General features: G+C 39.8%; 1 protein-coding gene and 1 pseudogene across 1 annotated transcript; one reads left to right on the forward strand and one right to left on the reverse strand.

The window, feature by feature from the left end:
• Positions 1 to 546: 546 nt before the first annotated feature.
• Positions 547 to 4,078, reverse strand: LOC129739665 (WD repeat-containing protein 6-like). Its single transcript, XM_055731153.1, has 4 exons — positions 3,871 to 4,078; positions 3,601 to 3,797; positions 1,653 to 3,536; positions 547 to 1,591 (listed from the first exon to the last, which is right to left on the reverse strand). The coding sequence occupies exons 1-4, from the start codon at positions 3,929 to 3,931 to the stop codon at positions 665 to 667; spliced, it is 3,069 nt and encodes a 1,022-aa protein (XP_055587128.1). The 5' UTR covers positions 3,932 to 4,078; the 3' UTR covers positions 547 to 664.
• Positions 4,079 to 7,381: 3,303 nt separating this feature from the next.
• LOC129738292 (UPF0046 protein T07D4.2-like) lies at positions 7,382 to 9,147 on the forward strand (annotated as a pseudogene).
• Positions 9,148 to 11,400: the final 2,253 nt, after the last annotated feature.

Below are 11,400 nucleotides of genomic sequence, written 5' to 3' on the forward strand. Positions count from 1 at the left end.
TCCAATGTAGTCAGTTCTGGGTCTTGAAGTCAAGTTACTGATCAAGATCAAGAACCACACCTAAATCCTTTATGTGGTCCACACAAGCGATTAAATGGTCCGAAAAGAAATGCGCGCCGAGAGTGGCATGCAGAAAAGTTTAATTTTCTTTGCAGAGAAGCAGAATATTCAGGGCCTTCAATTGCGTTAAACAATGTCAGATCATCAGCGTAGGCGAGTTTTGGTTAATTGCAATGATCGATTTATTTATTCTTATTATTAAATCGAAGCAATATTGAGGTTGATTCATGATGTAACTTTTATTGAAGTGACGAAAACGACTTCGAAAATTAAGTTCTCTCTTCTCTTCTCTCATACTTAAATAGCTTTAAAACTTATTCTCACTCCTCCTTATATGAAGGAATTTCTAGTTTTTTAGAATGAAAATCAAATTTCCAAATTGTTTGTTGACTTGAATAATTAAACAGAAAAAAGAAATCGAAAATCGTTTTTATATCATAGCATCTTTTGGGGGATTACTGTCTTTAACAAAAACAAATTATAAAATATGTTTCAAAAATAACTTTTATTTCATATCTTGTAAATGCATATGAATATGAAAAGGAAACACTGACACAATAATTCAAAACTTGGATAACTTAATAAATTTACATTCGTTTCGTGTTCAAGACTCTTCATCCAAATCTAGGAATTCGAAACCACACCCGTAAACAAAAGCGGTGGGTGGTCCACTGGGCAACACTACGAGGCCCTTGATATCAGCCACGCAGGTCGCTAGCCGTTTCAATGTAGTCATCTTTTGGAACCCTTCGAAGCACCAAAGTTGGACGGTTTGGTCAACACTCGTACTCCAGAGAGAACTCGGTCCGGCAAATTTAATCCCGGTAACTTGAGCACTATGGGCACCCTCCCATCTGAGTTGGCTCTCTATACAGAACCTGAATTCGTTTGCTTCAAGGTAAATTTTGCTAACAACCACGGATTGATCATCACCACCCGTTGCCAACAGAAATCCTGCTTCCCTCGGTAGTTGCCAAATATCGAACGAATTGATGCCACTCGAATGATGCTCCACCTGGTACAAAGGTTTCTCCGCGTTTTCGGCATCCCAAAAACAAATCAAACCATCAGTGGCCATCGTCAGAATCACCGATCTCCCAGAAATCATGAGCTTCGCTAGGCGAAGAAAACACTTTCCGTAGTAAACTTCGTCAGTTGGGTGCAGATTGTAAGAACCATCGTCTTCCGTTGACAATGAAAATTGGCGCAAAAAACCATCCGAACAGCCGACAAATAATTTGAGCTCCTGTGGCGCTGTTGAAACTGCAGTTACACACATGAACCGTGTTTCGGGATCGAATGCGACGTTGCGATTCGTGCGCCACCGGGATCGTTCAGAGTCCGAGGCGTGAAGCATATAGCGAAGTTCTTCCTTTGGGCGCATCGTTAGCATGTCAAGAGTTGTAACGCAGAGCTGAGCACGTCCTCCGGCGGAGATGAGTAACAACTTTCCTCTTTCACATGGGTGCTCCATGCAAAGCAATGCTTTGATGCTGGATATGTGGCTATGGATTTGGATACCGGGTACCATCTGAAAACAAAAACATATTGAGTATCCAGTAGGGAAACAACTAAAACGGATGAAAACCAACCTCCACTCTGTCCCCACTTGTTGCTAGCCGATCTACACGAATGATATTATCTTCGCCACCCGAAATAATCAATCGAACGGTTTCGCTCCACTCAACCACTTCTGCATCATTGCATGCCTTGGCATACCAACCGAACCGAGGTATCGTTAGCAGATCACAGCCTCCGTGCCCCGATATAGCCATCGGCAGTTTAACCTGCCTTAGTCTTTTGTGCTGAATGAAAATCAATCGCGATGGCCACCGGCAGTCCCAATATCGATGACCTCCGCCGCAGTTTACTTGAAACAGTATTTCTTGTCCATTTGCCACGACGAAATGTGAATCGTTGAAACCCACAATCAAGCCATTATCAATTCGATCAATCCAGGTAATAGGCGTTTTCCGGGAGCTAAACAGTTGCAGCGTTTGCTTGGCATTGTGAAGGAAGATGGTTTTCAATTGTCCATCGTGACCGGAAGTGACCAGGAATTGTCCACTAGGTGTTGATTCTTGCTGCTTTATTTGAGTAATTCCAAGTTTCCCATGCAGATGCGATAGTTTGTGGATTGGTTCTGGACTTTTCCTATTAAAAAGAAAAAGGTTACCGTTTCGATCCGCTAGTAGGAGATGATTTTCGGTACAATACACAGATGTAAGCCATCGTTCAGCGGATTTTGGCAGTTGGTGTGATGATTTGATTTTCAGTGTTTGTAAATCATACACTAAGCATCGACCGTTATTATCGCAAAGTATCAAGTCGTTGGATCTACAACAATGTAGGGAACGAATTATACTACACTTTACTGGGGAACCGGTTGAAGTTGATTGATCAGAGACAAAGCTCAATTCAAGATTTTCGACTAGACTTATAGTATTGCATTTTTCGTTTAACGCCAATACACTGAGAAAACTGCCGCCTGCGACAAAAATTCGACTTTCAAATGTGTCCAGTATGCTGCATTTGAAAGTAATTGTATAAGAGGCCAATATTTTCGATTCGCTGAACAGAATAATTCTGTTTAGATTAGTCACAGCTACCATCATATCGTTTGCTAAAAACTTTGCTTTACTCAGGTATTCGTTACCAACCGCTGGACTTATATCTTCGAATAGAACCTGACTCGTTTGGCAAAGGTATTCGGCTATGTTAAATTTACCGATGTTCCCATTGCTCGCACAGGTAAAAACGGTCTGGGATTGCGAATCATAGTCTGAATTCCAAATAGTTGAACCATCTTCCATACGTTTCTTTGTTATTAATTCACCATCCAAACTCCATAGGCAAATGTTGGAATCCTCTCCAATAGAAACAACTACGACTATATCGCCTTCTCGCACGATCTGGCTATGAAACACCCTGGCCGTATGACCAAAGCAATATTTTTTTTCGTTAAGTTCAAGCTGCAAATCATTGTGAGCTCGCATGGTCCAAAACTTTACCGAACGATCATCGGACGTAGTCACAAGCATTCCGAGCTCCAAATCACATTGAATGCTGAAGATAACTCCATTGTGAGCCGATACGCTGCACAAGGTATGCCCGTGCACGTTCCAAACCACCAGTAGGCCCAATGCCGTTCCGCTTAGAAACATCAAATCGTCCCATCGATCTCCCACGATCGTCGAACAGTACAAGGTCGACCGATCCTTACAAATGCTGCGGTTATCGATGAACCAGGCGCCGCATCGTAACCTAGTGAGTCGGATGGCAACTCCATGGGCCGTAATGAGGCAGATAGTAGACCCATCTGACATGAGTCGACTGCAACTGATCCAATCGTCAATACGGTCGCGAGAGTGCATCAGCAACACGTTTTCACCAGACAAACTGCTCGGGAAAAATAACATGTCAGCTGTCATGTTGCATTTTAATGGTATATGGCTACATTCGGAGAATGTGTTGTCCTGTAAAAAACGATTTTTTTTTAACAACTATCTGGCTGTCGTTAATCAATTTTTCAATAGTTACTTGATTTAAGAGAACAGTGAACAACCGGTAGCCGGCATGAAACAGCACCAGCAGACTTCCATCAGCACCATAATTTGAGCGTTCTTGTCTGAAGTCAATGCCTCGAATTTTGTCTGTTACTTCCGGCACCCGGAGCGAGCTTTTCCGAGTGAATCCATCCTCTGACAGGTGCAATAAATTCAATTCATTTCCGATAGCTGCAAAGGTTAGTTTTTTTTTATTAAATAAGCCAGTACATTACTATCAAACAAAGTACATTTAAATACTTACAGAAAAGCAACTTATTTCCCGGCACCACGCGAATGCTGGTGGCATCCGTTTGAACACGCATCGGGAGATTGTCAACAGAAAATTGCAAGATACTCGTCTTACAAAAATGGAAAATTTTAACCTGATTTGGTGTCGTTGCTTATTTGCGCATAAATACTTTGGGATTTAACACAATGTAAAATGATAAAAACTTGCAGATTTAAATTAATTATCGCGTGCGCGCATCTGTTATTGCATTTATAAGGTGTTGTTTATATTATTGCGCTTTAAGTGTTCGCAGGGCTGGGCACATAAAACAAACGCTTAACGAAGTATGAACCGTTTGTGGAATGCAAAAAATGATGTTGGTGGGTGTCTTCAATAAAAAGGAAAAAGTTAGCGTTTTGGATAAACAAACACTCAGAAAAATACTCTTATATATGCCATAAGATTCTCTTATGAAGTGGCGCCATAAGAAAAAACATTGAAATTCATAAGATTGTCTTATGATGGAATGAATTCTGAAATGAACACCTACTCCAATAAGAAATTTTCGCATTTCATAAGAGGGTCTTATGAAAACATGAAATGTCACGTTTGGTGAAAATAATTCAAGAAATTTGATGTTTAAAACTTTAATTTTATTATTCGGCCGACTTATTTCAAATTATATCACTATCAGCAGCACATCAACACTCGATACCAATAAAGTTATTCGGTAGCAACCGGTCCATTCATAAAATTAATTTAGTCGGTGGTCAGCATGCTGAAAAGTTAACAAAAAAAAGTACTTGAGTAAATAATTGTTTTCAACGTTTACAAAAAATGATTTTCTACTCAAACTTACGATTTAGAAGATCGAAATCACATTTAACTATTACAAAAACTTATAACTCCACAACTAGAGAGTCCTTTGTATGACGATGAAAAACAGACCAATGAAGTGAATGTGTTCATTATTTTTCATAATGCCGCTTCTTGTGTTTTTCATAAGAACTTGCGTTAATGTAATTACGTATAGAGTTTACTTTCATGTCGATCCTGATGTCGGTCAGATTCAAACGTCAAGCATAATTTAGGTAAGGCTTACGCACAGGGATTATAAATACTTTCATTGATTATTGATCAGAAATGCTATTATTTTCAACCGATCTACCACGCACTGCAATAGCGGATAGAGCGACGATCGCAAAAACATTCTAATGGCGTATTTTTTTTTGATTCCGGATTTGGCTCTGGAACCGTCAGAATAAAAAAGCAAGTTTCGGGTTTCGAGTTATTCCATACGTAGGTGTGCGTGAGAACGAGCGCAATGTTTACATGCAGCTGTCATTTTGTTCTTCCTTCTGGATTTCTTCATTCGGTTCTTCACATCCGGATTGCCGTTTTTCGTGTCCGGATTGCACTGGACTGCAGATAGTACGATTTTGCTTGGCTGAGAGGTTCAAAATCGCGGCAATAATCATTTGCCCGTTCATTATTTCAACTGTTTTGTTTTCAGCCAAAAACAGCTGTTTAATGTTTTGACAACAACGTTGAGAGTATTGGTGAACTTCTCGCAAAACTGACTTTTTTCTCAGGGCGACTCCGTCCCTTTTTCGAGCGAACCTACACGCTCTTTTTTTTAAACTCAAAATTAAGTATGACCGAGGTTCAAAACATAGTTCGATTCTATGAACTTAAAGTTAAGTACCCTTTTTTCCTCCTTGCGATGGATCAAAACGGAGTTCGAACTGCGAACTCAAAATTGATCCCTTTTTTTCCTTCGGCGAAGGATCAAAGCTGAGTTCGACCTTATGAACTAAAAATTGAACTCTCTTTGTTGGACTGAAAACACTTAGCGAGTTCAGTCCGAACCGGAACAGCAACCAACGAACACGTCGCAAAATTATGTCGTTCCGGAACAATTACCGGAAGACTATGAAGGAACTTCATAATAGAATGCATGTTCACCGTGTCAGCGTAAAATTCTGTCCGTCATTGTCATCAAATGGTGAGCGGCTTGGAATGTCCGGAAACTTCCGGATGTTGTTTACTTCCCGTGGGCAGCGTTGCTGTGACATTGGAAATGATGACGAGTCAAAGGTTGAGTTAGAACTGAGGTTTATTCAACGATAAGTACAAAGGATGGATATGTTATGATTGTAGTGGTACAGGTAGAAGTATGACACAGATAATTTGAAGTACAGACGAGTTACTCTCGTCACATCTCCCCTTCAAATACGTTGCTAATAGTACTCGTAGTCGCTATCTCTTCTGGCTCGAACCTCTCGCCCGCTTCTGGTCCGCTGTCCGGTCGTTCTCGCATCTTCAACGTTGATTGGAACGTCAGCATTACGGGTGTCGATTTCTCGGCGGGGGATATCGGTGTGGGTTGCGTTGAGGAGTGTCGTTGTTGGTTCGTAGAACAGTTCGCTCGATTCATCTGGAATACCAGTACAAGATGAATCTTCGGGTGTTTTAGATGGTCTTAAGTCACGAGCGTTTCTGCGGTACTTCGGGCCATTCGACAATTGTACCACGTATGATCTTGGTTGTTCACATATTTCTACCACCTTTCCTTTTTCCCAAGCTCTGGTTTTCGGGTTTTGCATGGTGATCATTTGGTCTTCTTCAAACTCCGGCGCATCAACACAACCTTTATCGAAATATAGTTTTTGTTTTTCTCTACATTTCGTTAAATTGGCAGACACATTTTCTATGATCTTCGGCTGTAGGACTTTATCGGTAGTCGGGAGAGGAGTTCGGAGTAATCTTCCCATTAATCTCTGGTTAGCTGATAGCAGTGACACGTCTCGAGGTGTGTTTCTTTGATGAAGCAATGCCAATTGAACATCAGTACCATCATTAGAGCAACGTTTCAGAATTTTTTTAGCAGTTTGCACGAATCTTTCCGCAAGGCCATTACTTCTAGGGAAAAGTGGGCTGGATGTTACATGATCAAACGACCATTCTCGGCAAAATTTGGAAAATTCAAACGAAGAATACTGCCCGAATAGCAAGGATCATAGTAATAATATAACTGAACAATAAATTTCAATGGAACAATCAACTTCATCGTAATTTCTAAATATTTTTAAACCACTTTTTATTATAAAACCACCATCATTTTCAAAGTCACCATAAAGTATGTCGTTATTTCAAAATATTTCATAGTTGTCGAAAATATGAAATGCACAGTATCACAATAATTTTCTTGTGACTATTATTGTTACTGTGTACTTCATGATAAAATCAAAATTCAAACCAAAATGAACATTGTTAAACTTTTGCATTTTTTACGTATTTGCAAATTTTCGTGTAGAAATTTGATTTGTTTGACCCCGCGTCCGCGCCATTTTTTAAAGTTAAATTTTTTCCAATTCAGTATCTTGTGCCAGTACTATCGTTAATCAAACCGGAAATATCATGAAATATCCATCCTCTTACGGAAGATCCAACTCCCGCTTGGAAGAACTTTCCAAATTGTGTCATTAGAATCGAAGCTTACCCTCCGACTGGGAATGTCCCCGCCAACAAGATCCGGGTTAGTATGTCGGATACACTCTCACTTAACCACCATATCAAGTTGGACATTCCGGCTGGAGATATCTTTGTCCATGCGGTGATTTCACTCGGTGCGGGAAGTTGGACGGGGTCATCGATTTCAACAATCGGCTAGGTAAAAACTTCATTCGAACCCAAATGATGAATCTAACCAATCGTTTTTATTTTTAGAAAAAACTACCGCATAAACACATACTGGTCATAGCGAGAAATCCTCTTACGGAAGATCCAACTCCCGCTTGGAAGAACTTTCCAAATTGTGTCATTAGAATCGAAGCTTACCCTCCGACTGAGAATGTCCCCGCCAACAAGATCCGGGTTAGTATGTCGGATACACTCACTTCCGACTGGGAATGTCCCCGCCAACAAGATCCGGGTTAGTATGTCGGATACACTCTCACTTAACCACCATATCAAGTTGGACATTCCGGCTGGAGATATCTTTGTCCATGCGGTGATTTCAATCGGTGCGGGAAGTTGGACGGGGTCATCGATTTCAACAATCGGCTAGGTAAAAACTTCATTCGAACCCAAATGATGAATCTAACCAATCGTTTTTATTTTTAGAAAAAACTACCGCATAAACACATACTGGTCATAGCGAGAAATCATGAACTTAGCTTCGATCGCGCAGCCCCTTCAATATGGCACCGGAGGCTGCTGCAAGAACACTGGTTCTACTATTGCTGACGAAATACCAACACTTGGTCATTCGAAGGTTTGTGATGGGCTCATTCATATATTTCTTTCAATTACAAATTTTGGATGTTTCATTCCTAATTTTTCTTCATTTCAGGAGAGCCTAGCGGAGGTAGTGAAAAAGGAAAATATTCATCAGCACTTGAACAATTGCACCTATCTGCAGAATAAGTACATTGAGCTATATGGTCTTAAAATTAACGGCACGCCTTGGCAACCGGAGTTCTGCAAGTGGGCCTTCAATGTGAAGGGCGGTAAAGATTGCCTGGAAAAGTGGGAGAATATTCCAGAAAATATTGATATCTTGATAACCTAAACGTTGGTCATGGAGATCTTTTCTGTTCAGGAGTACGACCCGGCTGTGTAAAGTTGCTAACGATAATTCAGCAACAAGTCAAACTACGGTATCACGTAATTGGACATGTTCATGAAATCCAATAGCCATATTATTGTGAGATACTCAAAAAAATTATAATATACTATAAAATTATTTCGAGTTTCCTTTTTAAATTCACCAGTTTGCTAAAGTTATTCTTATTTTAAGGAATAATATTCCTGTTTGGTTGTGCTTTTAAATAAACGTAAATCAAAATTATTCCAAGCACGACTAATCAAGAATAAAATTCCTTGAAATGAGTAATAACTTTAGCAAAATGTTCCAATCAATAAATTATTCATTGTAAACCATGAAATTTCACGGTTCAAACAATATTTATAAACCATAGAATGACCATGATTACCATCTTCGTTAAAACAATGTAATTAAACGGGTTTTCATGGTTTTACTATGAAAAAGTGGAAGCTGTTATCACCATAAACTTCATATTTTTGAGCTTCCGAATGTATGGAAAATCGCCATTTTTTTCATGGTCACGCTGCATAACAATACCCCTTTTTCATGGTTATTTTCGCCAAAACGATGAAATGTATGGTCGTAAACTATGAATTGTAATGTGCATTCACGGTATCGGGGACAATAATAATCATTGTGTAAACCGTATAATTTATGGTTTGTGAATACGGAATTCATGGTTTTTTCACCATACTTTTCTATTCGGGTGAGATCCATTATCAGTGTACACTATCCTTGGTATTCCGAAGTATGAAAACCAACGTTTGAGCTGGTTGATGACTGAATAGGAGGTAATTTCGGGTAATTTCGCTATATCAAAGAATCCTGAGTAACTATCTGCTATCAACAAATAGTCGTCACCTTGAAATTGGAAAAGATCAGAGCCTACTATTTCAAAGGGCAGAGTAGGTATCTCATTGGTAACCAGTTTATGTGTCTGATTGGACCTTTGGTATTTTTCACAAGTCGAACAATTTGATACCATGTTGGTTATATCTGAACTCATACCAACCCAAAATAACATCTGCTTTGCACGCTGTATACATCCCTGAATTCCAGTGTGACCAAGGTGTATGTATGAAAGCATTTTCTTTCTAAGTTTAAGAGGAACAACTATCTGCTGTGCTCGAAAAATCAAACCCTCATAGACTGCCAGTTCATCTCTAAAAGGCCAATATTTATGAAGACAATTTCTTGTCAGTTGTTTCCGTTCAGGCCAGCCTTTCATAATGACATTCGATAATTCTTGCAGTTCTGGGTCATTGGTTGTTTCTTGTTCTAGTTCTTCTCTAGCAGTTTTTGACATTTGCAGGACAATATGCACTTCGAGTTCCTCGGAAGTTTTTATTGGTTCTTTATTGTCCACATCTCTGCTGAGGATATCCGGTATAGGGATGTCAACTTCTTTCACGTATTTAATTTTTGGATTATACTGTAATACGTCTAGCATAATTCTTTTTAGACGTGGAGGTGCACGGTCAAGACTTTTCTTAAAAATTGCCTCTAATGGTTTATGATCCGTCTCAATTTCTAGCTCTTGACCATAAACGTAGTCGTGAAACCTATTACAAGCAAACCTTATTGCAGCTGCTTCCTTCTCTATTTGTGGATAATTTTCTTGTGCCTTTGTTAACGATTTTGAAGCGTAGGCTACGGGTTTTCCATTTTGTAGCAATACAGCGCCGAATGCTTTGGAGCTAGCATCGACTGACAAGACCACTTTTGAATTCACGTCATAAAAAGCTAAAACAGGAGTGGATATCATCAGTTGTTTTATATTCCTAAAAGCTTGTTCCTGTTCCGATTCCCATAACCATTCAGTATCCTTAATCAATAATTTTCTTAGAGGCTCGGTGACAGCAGATAGATTTTTGATGAACTTTCCCAAATAAGTGATCATGCCCAAAATACGTTGCAGTTGCAGTTTGTTAGTAGGTGTCTTTAATTTTCCTATTGCTTCTAACTTTTCAGGATCCGCCTTTAGCCCGTTTTCTGTAACCAGATGACCCAGAAACTTTACGGTCGATTGATTGAAAACGCACTTTTCCCTGTTCAATTTTAAGCCTGCTGCCTTGATTTTATTTAAAACGATTGCTGTAATTTTGTTCAATTCTTCCTCATTCTCCGCATGTATCAAAACGTCGTCCATGGAACTCTCTACCCCTTTTATTCCTTCTAGCAAATTCTGAATAAGTTTTTGAAACACCTCGGGAGCGGACGATAAGCCGAAAGGAAGACGTTTGCAAGTATACCTGCCCCAAGGAGTACCAAATGCTAAATATTTCATGGAGCGTTGCGAGACTGGTATTTGCCAAAACCCTTTTTTCATATCGAGAAGAGTAAAACGCTTCGAATGCCTTATTCGTGCCGATATTTCTTCGATTGTGTTGAGAGGATGTGTGCGCCGGAGTAAATTCTTGTTAACTTGGAAAGGGTCAATGCAAATTCGTAGCTTACCTTTTTGTCTGACAATTACCATGGCATTCAATACAGGAGTTGGCTCGCTGATTGGCTCTATGACACCCAGTTCCTGCATACAATCCAATTCCTTTTTCACCGCTTCTCGTAGTGAGTGTGGAATCCTTCGTGGTAGGCTACTGTGGAATGACGGGTTTTCCACCAAGTCGATATCGTATACGAAATCACGAACACATCCTAGACCGTTAAACAGCGAATCATCCATACTAACGTGATCAATTTTTGCAATTAAATTGAAACGCACACACGTTTTTCTTCCGAGTATGGGTACCACATCACCATCAACTACTTTAAACACAGCTTTCTTTTCGTGACCCCGAACTATCACCGGCAGCGTTGCTTCTCCCTTCACAGTAAGCTTGTGGTTACTGAATGATATGAGCCGCTTCGTTTTGGATTCCACTAGAGGCTCATCCAGTTGTAAGAATATATCGAACGGCAAAACATTGCAAGCTGCTCCACTATCTAATTTTAAG

This window comes from Uranotaenia lowii, chromosome 1 (genome assembly GCF_029784155.1).
Source record: "Uranotaenia lowii strain MFRU-FL chromosome 1, ASM2978415v1, whole genome shotgun sequence".
NCBI lineage: Eukaryota > Metazoa > Arthropoda > Insecta > Diptera > Culicidae > Uranotaenia > Uranotaenia lowii.